This window comes from Chlamydotis macqueenii, chromosome 2, assembly GCF_036417535.1.
Source record: "Chlamydotis macqueenii isolate bChlMac1 chromosome 2, bChlMac1.mat, whole genome shotgun sequence".
Classification (NCBI taxonomy): Eukaryota; Metazoa; Chordata; class Aves; order Otidiformes; family Otididae; genus Chlamydotis; species Chlamydotis macqueenii.
Window position 1 is genome coordinate 140,175,611 of NC_141557.1, and position 15,779 is coordinate 140,191,389.

The following is a 15,779-nucleotide window of genomic DNA, read 5'->3' on the forward strand; positions in this document are numbered from 1 at the left end:
AATATTAAGAAAAGAATAGAAAAAACAGAAATCTACATTTCTTTGCCAGTTTTGATGCCTACCGCCTCTGGAAGCATGCATTCACTTCTGCTGCCATCTCAAAAAGGATGTTGTAGAGCAGGCAAACAATCCCTCCTGGGAGGGAAAACATAAAGGATGGTTACACCAGGCATGAAAAGGGCACAGGGAGCAGTGAGAGGGCTGGAGGTGGCAGGTACCAGCTGAAGGGGAGATGTGGCATCGCCCAGCGCAGCCAGAAGGGGCTCATATGAAACGCTCGCACCCAGGTTCGTGGTCCAGCGAGGTTGACCCTCACCTGCTGTGCAGGGTAGAAATCCAAAAGGAGCTCAGAATAAGATCAGACAAACCACCTGTGAAAAAATAACCACCTGTGGCTCAACTCGTCCTCTGAGCCTTGGACCTCTTGGAAAGTGTGCTGGCATATCTACCCTCTTCTTGTACCCTTCTGAAAGTTTCTCACAGCACAGTGCTGCTGTTCTTGTATTTCTCATGTTGGGTTTTTTTTCAGAATAGTTCTTGCTCTTTCTCTGCAGAGCAATTAACACGTTAGGTTAGAGAAGTCCCACAAAGCCAGAGTGACACAGGGGTGTTACTTCCAGGCAACACATTTGACAACATGAAGAGGGAAAGTTATTGTGAAAAAAAGAGGTTGACTAGATTATTGAAGCTACTTCAAAACTGAGAAAAAAAAATAGATAGGATATTTTAAGGCACTGTTGGAAATTATATTAGCTTTTCTTCTGTGATTTAGAAATACAATTTAGCCTTCTGTCTTTATATGTTCACAGCCACACCATTGATTTGTTTGCACCTTTAAGAAACATGTATGAATGTAATAAATACGTACATCTGACAGGTGCCACAAGGGATGTGCTCTTTAAATTTCTCAGACGCAAGCATTAGCTCATTTTTATCCCAGGTGAGTCTGGTATTTCATTAACTAAGTATGGCAAAGAAATCTCAAGCTTATAAAAGAAATGCAACTAAAATTGGAATAGCAAAAATACTTACTATAGAAAAAAGAAACCTAAGAACTTAATAGTGCAAAAGACTCATTTTGTTTTAAAGTGACTGACATATGTTTTTTTCAAGAGTATTTGTGGCTCATATAATCCTCATTCTAGCAACATATTATCGTGCAAATGAGTCACAAAAAATATGACTCACACAGAAACACATGCTAAATTCCAGTTAGCATTTTCACTTGAAGTGCTTGTGTTTCCAGAAGAGTCACTATGCAGATTTATGGAATCTGCTCCATGAAAAGAAAGCTGGACACTATCAGATGTATCACACTTTATCACTGATAGACTTAACAGATGGCACCACTTTTATACACTGAGACTGAAAAGGTACTACGCATAAAAATATGCTTGAGCTCCCTCTCCCTCTGGAATTTGACTAGAAATAGGGAGAGAAACCAAAACATTGTAACCTAGGAAAAGGCACAGTAGGAAAAGCTGCATTCAGCTGGTGGGAAGTATGAAACAGAATCACACCATTCCTCAGAAACATTTGGCATCGTGACACTTTTGGTTTGGGTGAAGCTACATGCAAAGGAACACAGTATTAAGCAGAAACCAAGATATAGCAGTATCAGATGGTGGGTTTGTGCTTTGCAGTCATAGGATTGCGAAAAGCGAAGGGGGACAAGAGAGGGTGGTAAGAAAGTGAGTCAGCTAACCACACACAAGCACTTGTCTTTTCAGTCCTCAGGATTTACTTGGATCTGAAGCAGCTAATGGATTTTTCAGGTGGCTTCACACAGAATCTTTTTCACAGTAGGGCAAAACGTGTTATATCACTTACTGTGTTTGTCTAGAAACTGAACCAGAGTTATGTACCATGAAATGTAGGTGCTTCCTATCTGGCTGAGAAGGACATTCAGCAGCATAAAGCTATTTATATACATGTATGCAGGACTTCAAATGGCACAGAGCCAACACAGTGGCTTTTGAATCATGCCCACCTCTGCAGCTGGTTTGGAGAACGGGGCCTCTATTTCCTCTGGCCGGCCCCAGCAGCTGGAACAGAACAGTTGAGGCTTCCACCTCCGCCTCCCCACCATGGGTGAAGCGACCCAGGCCCAAATGAGCTGGGCTCCGGTGAGCACAAATACAACCAGAATAAACCCTTCCCCCAGGCTGCCCTGAGCACTCTGAAGCTGCAGAGTATGGCCTCCTCTTCTTTTTTGACATTTCTTTTTCTGGAAAAGGAGTAGGGAGAGGTAGCTGAAAGTCAGGCGCTGAAAGGTATTCCAGTTCAGTGAGCAGGCTGGTCTTCAGCAAACTGAATATTGACCCCGGTCTCTGTAATATGCCCATAACCTGCATGTACAGGGTGTTGAGCCTGGGGATGAGACCACTCTGCATGTCCTGACGGCCTCAACAGTTGGGAAAGGGTAATGCAGAATGAAGTTTTACAACCCTGAGAGAAGTTTTATCACTCTGAGAGATTTTGTGTCTCTGTCCAGGGGGATGCAGGGCTGACCCTGACCTGCATCACATCACCCCAGCATCTGTTACCTTCCCTCAGGGGCGATGCAGCAGCAGTCAGGACCATGAATGCATCCCCAGCAGCCCAGATCTGACACCCACTCCCAGGAGCAGCCAGCACAGAGCCACGAGGTTGCCACCTGCTCCATGAAAGCCTGGGACGGGTCCCAGCACTGGGCTTGCTGATGGCAGAGTACTTACAGGAGAAGCATCTCCTATACAGATGATGTCCTGGCCTGTATAAGGTGCCATTTGAAGTGTTGCAGGCCAGTGGTTTGGTTTGACATCATTAATTCTTTTCAATCAACAGGATTTCTTTGGAGTTATAAAGAGTGGTTCTTGTACAGCCTTTTTATACTCACAAGATACACATTCTAGTGTGCTGAGAAGATGGATTTAATTGCAGATTTCATCAGCACAGCAACCCATTGTTTCTCCTTCTTGCAGCACTGACATGTGAAATGTACATGGCCAGCTGGTCTGCCATTAGCATCCCTCTGAAATCTTCATATAAATTTCAGTTTGTGTAGAAATCTCTATCTCATTTTCACCAGTTACTGAAGACCAGCCCAGCTCTGTAAATAAAAAATTCAAAACAGCTGGAGAACAAAACAGGACTCAGTGCGGACGGCTCCTAACCCGAGGGAGTTCTGTTGGGTCTGTGGCGTTCACCCTGCGCTCGCTGCCAGTGAGGGAGGTGCCCAGAGGGCTGCTGTGACCCAGATCGGCACAGACTTTTCCTTGCTGCTTTACAAGAAATGGCAGAATATAGAAATCTCTTAATTTCCACAAACATGCCGGTCAGTCAGCTGGTTGGGCATGTGTCTGATGAGCAGAAGACGTGCAGTACGTTACTGTTGTTACACAGCTTAACAAGTGCATATGCAGTAACAGTGGCAAGAAGCAGGGTTATAAAGTTTTGTGGGTTTCAGTTCCTCAGGGGCTCAAGTCATTTCCCAACATTGAAAGCTGGTTGAAGTAGGCACTGTGCCTGTTTCTACCCGCAGCTCTTCTTGTGCACCCGTCCTTTCACGTGGTGGCTACTGGGGCTGCTCCCCCCAAAATGTGTCTGTCAGCAGCCTGGGCAGTGGTATGTGGGAATACCACTAAGGGTGGATTAGGCTGAAGTGACTTAATGCCTTTTATGTAGGGCCTGTTCCAAATGTGAACATTTGTCTCTTGAGAGAAAAATCAATATATTTATATACTGTGTGTCCAGCCACACATTTTAAAGCAGTATTTGGAACTTCAGCCAAGTTTTTCAGGAAAAAAAAAAAAAAAGGGAATTGAATCAGCTATCCCATTTAATGGTGCAACAGCATCAGTAGAAAACAGTGATTAGGAAGAAGTTTAAAGAAGCCGTTGCAGGCTGATGAAAACGAGTTTCCATGACTCACAATCCACAGGCCAGCAGCACACGTCCAAAGTGCTTGGATGAGGACACGCTCCAAGCCGCCACCACTCCCAGCCGTATGTGGGTCAGTGTCTCAGGGCCAATTACTTGGTGCGTGCTGCCTGATGACCTCTTTAATTCAAGGGCTGGACTGGACCTCACCCACTGAGAAACAGCCCGTGCGTGCAGGACCTGGGCTGATCAGAGCTAGGGCTCAGAGCTGGAAGAGCTGTAGGGGTTCGTTGTGGGGTTAAATGCATTTTATTCACCACATGTAACGGAATGGGAGCAGTCAACAATAAATCTGCCAGTGGCTTCTCCCACATAAGACTGTATTGTCTGAAATGGGGCTTCCCTCTGTTTGGATTTTAACAGGAGTAAAGAAATTGGTCTGCAAATAGGTAGGCTTAAGGTAAAGGATTTCCTGTAAAGACAGGCTGTGTCCCCACAGAAGTGTCCTGTATTCAGTTTCTGTTCTGTGCTAGCTCTTACGCCTTTCTCAGCACATAGTATCTGAGCATTGAAAGCTACTGAACTACTTATTGCTGTTTATAATTAGCAATAGTGGCATTGTTATTTACTTCTGGAAAAGATGCAGTTCTCCACATATATGCCTTTACACCACTTGTTTCAGTAGCCTGGGGCAGGTTTGCATAGCCCACAGCTTGGGCTATAGAGTCAGTCTTACCTTCCCTCAGGACTCAGCTCACTCCAGAAGGCTTTTGCTCTCCCCATTTGATGGCTGAAAATATTGTCAAAATCTGCGACACTTCCAAGTCATCCAGGGTCTGTAAGATGCCGTAAAGAAGAGGAAGCAAACTTGCTGAATTTCAGCCAGCTCGGCCCTGGTGGAAAAAAACCCTTCCTGATCTGCGAGCAAGCCATCAGCCAGTCGTGTGGCATCCCGAAAAACCACAGCTCGTGTGAGAGCTCTGGAGAGGGAGGAAGCACAGGGCAGCTCAAAAGGATAAGAGGCTTTTGGAATGTCATCAGTGCAAATGAGTCACAAAAATATGACTCACTCAGAGTGAGACACACATGCAAATCCAATCAGCGCTGGCAGTTTAATTTGCACGTGCTAGGTTTGTGAAAGAATTGATATGCAGAACCTACTAAGTAAAAACGTAAGTTATGCACTATCAAAACACACTGTTCTCCTCGTCACTGTCATGAGTGTGACTATGTGGGAAGCAGAAAGCTCCAGAGGGAAGTGCTTACTCCCACCAGCCTTGTCCCTGGCATGCTGAGGATCTGACTCCTGCTCCTCCACGTGTGTTACTGCCTCCTGTCTTCCTTCCAGTCATGTTGTTCATCTCTGCATGCCAAACTGAAATCTCTCCTGCTGGGGAAGGAGATGATAGATGTAAGCACTTCGCCCAATCAGTTCAAAGAAAAGTGGAGACAAGTAGTTGTTTGCCAGGCAGCAGCCCTATCCAGATCCAAGAACAAAACCCGTGAAGTTTATGAACCTGCTGTAGGATTTTTTGCTGCCATAACAGGTTTTTTTTTCTTTACAATGAAAAAAAAAAAGAAGTATTTATAATAACAATTAAAAGGTCAGAAAAGCCAGCATATGTGACCTGCTCTTTTAAGTAAAATGGACATTATATACACAAAATTATGTTCCTTTACCTGCGTTCAGGCCCAAAGAAAGTTTATTTTCAAAACAATTAGTCTACATTAAGTATGCTGTAATATTAAATATCTCGAATAGTAAACTTCAGTCAGATAGGCCTAAATTGCAGTATCTCTGCCTAGATAGAATGGCTTATAGTGCAACACAAGTACCCATAATCGCAGAACCATATAATCACAGAATGGTTTGTGTTGGAAGGGACCTTTAAAGCTCATCTAGTCCAGACTCCCTGCCATGGGCAGGGACATCTTTCACTAGAACAGGTCGCTCAAAGCCCCATCCAACCTGACCTTGAACAGTTCCAGGCATGGGGCGTCCACAGTTTCTCTGGGCAACATATTCCTCTGTCTCACCACCATCACTGTAAAAAGTTTCTTCCTTATGTCTGATCTAAATCTGTCCTCTTTCAGTTTAAAATTGTTGCCCCTTGTCCTGCCACTACAGGCCTTGGTGGAAAGTCCCTCTCCATCTTTCTTATGTTGAAAGGCCACAGTAAGGTCCTCTGGAGCCTTCTCTTCTCAGGAGTAAACAACCCCAACTCTATCAGTATGAGTCCTATGCATACTTAAAGTCACTGCAACCAGCAAAATGACTGTCCCATGATTGTATCAGGCTTATATTCTTATTTATATAAGAATAGAAAAGCTCTAACAGAAAAATGTATATGGTTTAATTTCTGCACAGAATAATAAATCCCTTTTTTTTTTTTTGCAGGGTTACTTGATAAGCTGCGTGTGGAACTGTTATCGATACATTAATGGCAGAAACAATTCGGATGTGTTGGTATACATTACCACCAATGACACTGCGGTAAGGATGTTAGATCGCAAACATTTGACCAATATTGTGCATTTAATACCTTTATTTTATATTGTTTTCTGACTCCTCAGTTAACTGTCTTAATTCCTTTGAGAGTCTCATCTGTTGGTTATGTTTAGACTTGAGATTCAACAGACTGGTGTGCTATGGTTACAAATCACATCTACTGCTAAAATACTGGTTTTATTTTATGCAGATAATCTGTTAAAGAATCTATGTTAAGCATAAACTGCAGCTTAGCTCCTGGCCCCAGGAATGACTCCCAATTCTGAGCTCTCCAGCTGTGTGATGATCTTCAGAGTGGGGGGACTGATTAGGATCCAGGGATGTAATGGTCTACACCTGCTGTGAAATGTGGACTTAGCTACAGAAACTATGATTTAGGACACCATGTAGTGCTTTACACACTCACAGAGAGGAGCTAAAAGGCAACAAAAGTTCAGTGATTCATCTCCCAGCACATGATGGGTTTTGTATAGTAAGGAGATAGAATGAAACGAAGATCAACATTAAAGAAATGAATAAACAGATTTTAACCTCAAAGAATGGAAGGTGTCAGTTCACTTTGTAGTAGTTTAGAGCTGACATGCATATGTGCAGGACATGCTAATCAATGCCTTGCTTGTTGCAGAAAGCACAAGAAGAAAGAGACCCTGGAAATAGCTAGTTCTGTTTGTAGTGGTATCTCCGTGGAGCTGCACAGTTCCACCCAAACTGCACACTGAGGGCACTGTGCCAAATCAGTCCCTGGGGTGACTCCACTGGATTATCTAATGAGGGTCTTTACATCATTTACATAATAGAATGAGAGCAGCATGAACTTTGTTTGTCCTTTGGATCACCTGCTTAAAATTTCAGGATTGCCCTCCTCAGGTTTTCCTAACCATGGGTGGTCTCCACATGCTGAGGTATTAGACCATCAACTTTAAACCACTGGAATGAGTGATTCCTGTGCAGCCACAAGGGCTTAGAAAATTATTACTGCTTTCACATGAAAGTTGTAACTCTTGCATAGTTATTTGTCTTCAATACTCAGAGCTTTAAGAAAAGCATAAGAGGTTTTACGGACTACGATCAGAACTGGCAACCAGGATATTTAAGTATAAAAATATGGGTTTATTGAAAGCTAAGAAGCATTACGACTTTCTTTACTAGAATCTACTTTGAGTACAAGCAGAAGTTTTATGTACAATAATTTTGATAAATCTTTTTTTTCAGCCTGTGGGTAGTTGTAACTCAGCTTCAAACATTGCTAACTACAACCCACAGAACTGGCAGGCTTGGTGGTGGGAGAGTGTCAGCTCAATTATCTGGGAAAATAAACTTACCAACGGTTTTTAAAAGCGCCATTAAAGCCAGCTGCTCCACTGCTGCCTTCACAGAGCAAAAGACACTGGTTTTCCAAGATGCCTGGTTACCAAAACTCCTCTTGGTACTTTTGTGTTTAGTAATTACCAAAGTGCTCTGATCTGCCTCCTTATCTTTAAAGCACTTTTAAGTGTTTCTGTGAGAAAAGTAAGTCCTTTTATCCCATTTACAGATGACATATTCTTGCACCAAGAGTTTAATTTAACTTTGCTTATCTTGATCTTAAGACAGCTACGGCAGAGGCAAGTTTTGAGACAGGCTGTGCGTTCCTAGCTAGCGCCCTGATCAGTGGACTCTTCTTCTTTATATTTCTTCAATATTTACATCTCCTTAATTTGAATACGGTCAGAATCTCTTGCTTTCAGGTATGATGCATTTGTTGTTCATTCTTTCTAAGTTCAGTGAGACGACGTTAGATCAGGTCCTATAGAAAAAGCTGTCTGGAATTCATCAGCTAACCAGAAGAATTCACCCCAAAATTCCTGTTCAGGAGTACAGAAAGGCTCAGGAGCAATGCTACTGGGGAAGAGTTTCTCAGGCCCAGCCAGAGAGGCAGGAGGAGAGAGAGTCACTAACAGCCTGGATTTTGAATTATTTATTTGAGGTGGAGGCAAGCTTCATTCAAACCCATGTTTAGCTCCTTCTCTTCAATCAGGATGAGTTCCTTCATCCCTAGGTGACACAGTCGGTCTCCATTTCTTGCACATCCTTCCCTGACAAGCTCCATGGACATCCACCAATGCAGTGCACTCAGTGATATGATGGAGGAGCTGATGTGCTCCTGACCAGCCCCTTTCCTTGCTGAGCTTCAGCAAGGAACAACAGAGTTTGTGGGGTTGAATCTTCATCATTCTCCACTGTGAATCAGAAGATTGTTCTTCCCTCCCTTCACCCCCTCAAATCACAGACTCAAAAAGATTTTTTTTTTCTATGTCTATATTGAGAGACATTAGTAAAAACCCCTGTCCACATGAGTGGAAAAAAATAAATTCAATACAATTGGATAAAAATTGTTTCAAGATGAAGTGTGGAAGAATAGGGCTTTGAAGTTTGAGTGCTAAGGACCTTTGAGAGTTCAGGACTCTTGAAGAAACCTCCTGAAATTTTGAAATGCTGTGATAGGTCACTGCTGTCTGTTGAACTCTATAATATCCCCCCAATACTCGAGTGTACTTTTGCATTAAAATGATATTTTTTTTATTCTTATTGATGCTGGGAAACTCATTTCGGCAGGGCTTCTTCACCTCAACATGCCTTTAAATTATAAACTACAAGTTTCTTTAAAAATATGGGTCAATCTCTGCCCTCTGGTTTGAAAGAGATGTGTCATTTTTAGAACTAAACCTGCTACCTGAATTCCAACAGAGCTGCAGGTCGTATCTCATCTTCAGGGATGGTTTTTTTATCTATACTTAGCAGCAGCATTAGCTGAAATAATACCAATCTGTACAAATGAAAGTGAAAAACTAAGCTTAAATATGGGACTGGGCATAATAGCTACAATTTAGAGTGAGAAGTTTTAAATAAACTCCAACACTTCCAAAATCCAGAGAAATCTGGATCCAGAAATCCCCGCTGCTACCTGGTAATATCCCTTGTACTGCATAGTAATTATGTATTTCATCTACACTCTATACACAGGATTTTTTTTTTAAAGTTAATAAGTTTGCAAGTGCTAGACACTGTATTATGAAAAACATTTAGTATGGAGTTTAGATATGGGTGTGGGTTAGTTTACTGCCAAACTTAAACGATCCAGTTGATGAATTGGGACGATTAGAAATTCAAAATCTTTCTGCAATTACATAAATATTTTCAATGAAGCTAAGAAATGTATTGCTACAAACATCTTATTACTGTGTCTAACAATTTTTTGGGAGATCTGTCTTTGAAAAATATCTTAAAAATGAAATGTATACCTTATTTCTATTATAATTTGCCCTCAGGGGAAAAAAGTAATCTCTGCCTTCAACAGCAAATCATCAACAAATTAATCCTTGAATTGAAAATTCTACATACCCGTAAGATTTGTACTGAAAATGGAAAAGAAATAGGTAAACCCCTGTCCTCTAATAGCTCTCATTACAGACAATTAAATAGCCATAAACAATTGCATTCTTGTTATGATTACTTGATGATTGTTATGTGCCATTTTTTGAAGGGAGACCTATGTCTGTTGTAAGAGAAGACATGTCAACTACACTAGTTATTTGTTTGTTAACATCTTGGCAATATCAAATTATTGGATCTTTCATTGCCAGATAAAAACAAATTTACTTATACCTTCATAAAGATCATTATTTTCCCTCTTGTAACTTTTGAACTAGGAGTTGCCTGTTTTACCTGCTCAGAACCCTTGAAAAATATATCTAGGAGTTTCAATATAAATGGAAATATGACATTAATGACTAAGCTTTTCTCAAGAAGAACAATCAAATCCTGACTAGCTGGGATACTGTGGCACGAGAGATAGGAAGGGTCCACAGTTACTTGCTGGCTGCAGCAGCTGTGCACCCTTCTGAGATGTTTAAATTACAGGTCTCTTTTTTAGGAAAGAAGGAAACTTCGTTAATATAGAGCACTAGGATTTGGTTGAAAAGAGTACGAAGCTGCGATTGTGTATAATTGGTTCTCCAGTCCAGAAAGTTGTTCTGAAAATAATAACCAGATTATCTTCTGGTTTACTACATTTCTTAATTTACCACTGGCAAGGTGTGCAAGCACACTTACACATCACATGCAGATTTGATTAGGAGAAGGGATAACTCTTTAAGCACAGCGGTGCAGGCCTACCTACTTGTCCCTGGCTTTCTGCATTCAGGAAGTTCTTGGTGGGTCTCACAATTAGTTTCCCCCATTTCTATCTGAAGTAAGTCCCTCATGACTCTGTAATTTCCTGTTGAGAGTGTAGAGGTGTCAACAGCAGTATTCATCTCTCTTCTCAGTTGATTGCATGGTGAAAATCTACTGATATGTCCTTCCAGAAGATGAGCTTTTGTGTTTTCTGTCCTCATACAGGACTGCTCTGCCAACGCTGGTCACTGGCACTCTCCTGCATCTGTCATACCTTCTCTCGCACTCCTTGTGAGATCCTCTCTACAGACCTCTCTGTTACCAGCCACCAATTCAGTAATACTTTAAAAAATATTCAGCTATCTCTCTGCCTTCCTACTAACTGTCTAATTTTCATACCACTAAAAGCCACGAGAACAACTTAAGTGTCGACTGATCTGGGGGGGGGAATTCCCAGCACAGAAATTTCCAGTTAGCTCCCCTCAGTCAAACTGGTTCTTATAAATAGTGCTCACAGATCTGAACTGTAACTAACCTGATAGCTACAGTTATCGGCTACCAGATAATTTGATTTTTGTCACTCAGTGTAAGTGGTTTAAGCCATCGTTTTTGCAAGTGGCCCATCTGGAACAAACAGACATCCTCCCCATCCTGCAGGCTGTGAACGGGATATTAATGCTGCTCTTATTAGGCGAGAAGTCCTCCTTCTGTGTCCCTTGATCAAAGTTTGACACCACATGAATGTACCCGGCTTGGCTCCATGAACAGACAGCATTATGGGGTGAGGGGACCAGTTGGTGTTGGGCAGGGGAATGCCCTGGACCCCAGCTGGTGAGAAGACATGACCCTTTTATGCTCCAGGGGCTTGTAATGCCAGGACCTGGGTATCCAGCTGTGTACCTTAGTCACAGCAGAGTCACTTGGGGATATGGTATCATTTGCCTCCTCTAAATGTTTGTCAAATACTTCTCTCCTCACAGTTTCTTGAGGTAGTTGTAGATTTTGGCATGGCAGGAAGGTGGCTCCCCCGCAGTGAACCATAGTAACCTGAAGATTACTTTTTCCACTTTCCCAATCTGAAATTGCTTTTTCCTGCCAACTGCTTCAAAGGGACCATGGATGAAGATTAATTTTCTACATTAATTTAAACTGTGACAGTAGTATCATGTAAATGTTCATCCAATTTGGAAAAGTTGCCAGTGTACAAGTGCAGAAGATAACCCAAAGTTAGACATTTTGTTCTCTGGAGCAGGAACAGCTCCTTTGTGCTCTTTGACAGCCAAGGGATTTAATTTTGTTTATTTTTAACTCTCACTGAAGCCAATCAATGGAAGTTTCATCTCCGGTCATGCTGCCAGTGGGGATAAAATGTAAAGCCGTAAATCTCTCTTCAAAGTGGGATTTACATCCTTACGTACTTTACAAAATCGCTCCAATGGATCTTATCTGACGTACATTTATCCACAATGGTTAATAAGTTATTTGGTTTTTCAGCACAGATACATTCCTTCTGTGGATATGACATCAACTAAGTAGCCTGTAATTAATCTGCCAACACTTTTATTTTGTTTGCTCTCCATTTCTCAAAGCAATAGGGGCCTGTTTGAGAAGTGCAGAGTTAGGTCTTTCATTCCTGCTGGTTGATTCCTCTGAGCAGAGGAAGAATATTCTTTGGTAAGGTTGGAAGAGCCATTCTCTCTTGTTATTGCGTTGTTCTACATGTGTGGAAGGTAATTAGTTTGGCTATGGATGGAAAGAAGGACCCTTAGACTCACGTCAATTAAACAGACTGAAGCGCAAAATGGAGCCCAGAGGCAGACAAACCATGCACATGAGCTCTTGTTTCTGATAGGTGCTTCGGGACCTGAGATTTCCAACTACTGAGCCAGTTTGGGGATGTTACATGTCAGAATAGAAGATAACTTGGAGAAAAATCCTGCTTTAAACATATTTTCCATACTGTGGCATAAAAATCCTACAAACTTGACAATGTTTACCAGGTAGCTGGTCTTGAGTAGCAGTTTGTATGCGTAACATTATTACTGGGCCACTGGATCAGAGGCATCTTTTTCCAGTGAGTAGTAACCATTAACGTACTTTAAAGTGAGCAAACACCACAAATGAATACCCCTGGCATGACTCACTCGCTGAGCCCTTCTCAGGGCCTCCAGCTGAGTCCAGGCAGGGGAGCTCTGACCTTCGCTGGTGGAAACTGTTTGATAAAACCTGCAAGAAGGAAAGTAGGTAAAATAGGTGGCAGAGAAGAAGAAGAATAAGCAAGGGCAAGAGAAAAAAAGAAAAAAAAAAAGATATAAGCAGAACTACCCAGAGCTTGAAGTAAAGGGAGTGATTAGTAAGTAACCACATGCAGTAGTCTACATGAGACCTGGGAGTGTGGTTTAAATGCTGGATCTGTTTTTCTGCAGAATTACACTTAAAAACATTCACAGAGCAATGGCGTTAATTAGAGAATCTTCAAAGGGCTCAGGGTCTATGTGGATGCCAGCATTCATGTCTTGCTAGCATGCACGTACAACGTGCACTTCCTTCTCCTCTGTTTGATTTCAAGTTGCAGAAAAGTATCATGACAGACTGCATCTGCCAACAAACAGCTCTTAAGCTGCTCCAGCATTTCATATTCTACCTGCAGTGAAGTCCTATCCCTTGTCAGTTGTGCTTTAATCTTAGTTAAGAGATTGTTTTAACTTTCCTTTTTTTTTTATCTTCTTACCTTATCATCTTTCTTCCACTGCTTCCTTGCTTATGGAAGGATTTTATCTTAAAATCCATCATTCCCTGTGGCCTGAATTGCTTCATGCTGCCTGTTTGCTCTGTTGCTTAGTGCTATTTGCTATTCATTCTTCTTGTTACAGGTCTCACCTACTACTAGGTAGCTGCTGTCAGAAGCCAGCTGTGCTATTTGGAACAGGCTATTAATGGTGTCAATTTGGGGCAAATACCCTCTTAAGTTTAAAAATAAGATGTCCAAAATATTTTCATTTGTCATTACAGTCATTAGAGGGTAGATTTAGACTACATATAAGGCAGAAATTTTTTATGATGAGGGTGGTGAAGCACCGGCACAGGTTGCCCAGAGAGATGGCAGATGCCCCATCCCTGGAAATGTTCAAGGCCAGGTTGGACGGGGCTCTGAGCAACCTGATCTGGTCGGAGATGTCCCTGCTGCTTGCAGGGGGTTTGGACTAGATGACCTTTAAAGGTCCCTTCCAATCCAAACCATTCTATGATTATATGATTCTAGGATTAAATTTACTTACAAGTTAAATTATGAGATCAAAATATACATGTTTATTTATTTTCCCCAGTAGATTTTTATTTTAAACACAAAACCTTAATTTATGCTTGCAGCTCAAATACTGGAATTATTCTAATACATGACAATTCGTAAGAGCTTTGCGATAGAAATAGACAAATCTGTTCTCAGTATTCATAATTAGATTAAAAAGAAGACATGAAATGGAGATGTGTAATTTAAATCTTCCAGATCCTTTTGGATTCGCTAATCGGGAGTGTTGCAATGTAGGAAAAAGCAGAGTGTTTCTAAATTCACAGTGTTTCTTTACAGACCCTTTTTTTCTAAGAGTTGATTCATTACTATCTGACAGCTGCTGTTTTGTGGGCTTCAAAAAACAAGTCAAAGTCTTCAGTATAAGTCCAAGGATATGTATCAGGGCGGCAAAAGCCGATGACAACTTAAATCCCTGTTGCCAAGGATATATGGGTGTATAAGCTGAGCCATGTGTGAATTTTCCAGGTCAGGCTCAAGTCGCAGTTGCGCTGTGCAATGAAGGATGAAGGAGGCCTGAATTCGCTCAGGCGGGTATTGCTGAAACAGGGAAATGCAGCAGGGTATAGGAGGCCAAGTCCTGGCAGCACTTAGCCACACTGTAGCTTTATAGCCACATAGCTGGCCCATACTAGAAGCCCTGCCCTTCTGCAGAGCTGCAGTTCCCAGAGGCGGTCCTGCCTTCTGCTCCAGCACTAGCTCATCTGGTGTCTCTGCATCGCATCTCCTTGCACAGCGCAAGCCTGGCCTTTGCCAAGCAGAGGAGAAACTCCCTGCACATCCCAGTCCCTCCGGTCCCCAGCCTCTCTGCCAGAACTTACCTGACACAACAAACAATGCAGGTGCAGAAAGAACATCAGCCATCAGTTAGGTGGGAGGCAGCTGCTGCAGCTGGTGGTTCAGTAGGTGGCATTGTTCTCTTAGAGATTTCATGAAAGCAACGCTCAGCTCCCTACTAAGGAGGAGCACCCAGCTGCGGTTTCTTTGCTGAGGGTGTGACAATAATCGAGAGGTCTGGTTTCCTGCGGTTATTAATGGCTTCTGGTGATTTCTGGACCATTCTTTCAATCTGACTTCAATTCATTTTAATAGCTCCCATAGAGAAACTGCACTTTTCCCAAGTGTCCCTCAGGACTCTTTATGGACACAGGACTGTCCGCTGCGGTCTGCACAGCACTTGTGGTTTTGGTCCTCTGTCTTATGAGCAAGGTCTACTTGAAATGAACACTGACAAACACTCAACCTCAGAAAGAAGGCAGCTGAGTGGGCATTCATGTGCCAAATTTAGAAGATCTGCAAAAGTTTATGGGAGTTTCTGGTTGACAGGTGCTCTACAGATGTGGTTTACTAATATTAACAGATTTTTATATAAACATAAGACTTTTCACTCAAGCTGTCAGTTCATCACCCTTCATGACACTAGTTCTTTGTAGTTTTAACATAGTATTATAATAATTCGGTTATAATAAAAGACTTCTCTTCAGCAGTCACTAGGAAATGCCTAAATATGTTGTGCAGGAAAAATGTGTTTTATATGGCAATATTGTGCCTTACTTTTTAATAGTGATACCAAAAGTATGTGTTTGTATAAAAATAAAAAATAGTGAAAAATATATATGGAAGACAGAACTAGAGATTGGTCATCTCAAAATCCCAGACCTTACTGCTCCCGAATGTTTTAATGAGACTGGAAAATCTACCTCCAAACTTTACAACTGGCCCATATCTCTGTTGCAGTGCCCAAAGACAGACATTGGGTCACGCCATGTCCCTAGGCATATAGATGGGGGAAAATGGTCCATTTGGTGAGATGAAGATAAGACAGAAGCCTTTCCAGCAATATCTGTAATGCAAGCATGGCTGTGATAACCACACTCTTGGGAGATGACCAGTCCTGTTAAACAATTTGGCTGCCCCATGTGAGCTGCTCCTAGGTTCCTGTCTTGT

The 15,779-nt window shown here is 42.0% G+C and overlaps 1 protein-coding gene across 1 annotated transcript in view; it reads left to right on the forward strand.

Moving 5' to 3' along the window:
* The window catches only part of LAPTM4B (lysosomal protein transmembrane 4 beta), a 62,949-nt gene that overhangs the window by 35,487 nt on the left and 11,683 nt on the right, over positions 1-15,779 (forward strand). The window contains exon 6 of the mRNA XM_086742493.1: positions 6,260-6,355. Within this exon, the coding sequence (XP_086598619.1) occupies positions 6,260-6,355 (96 nt within the window). The remainder of the gene's footprint in view (positions 1-6,259; positions 6,356-15,779) is intronic.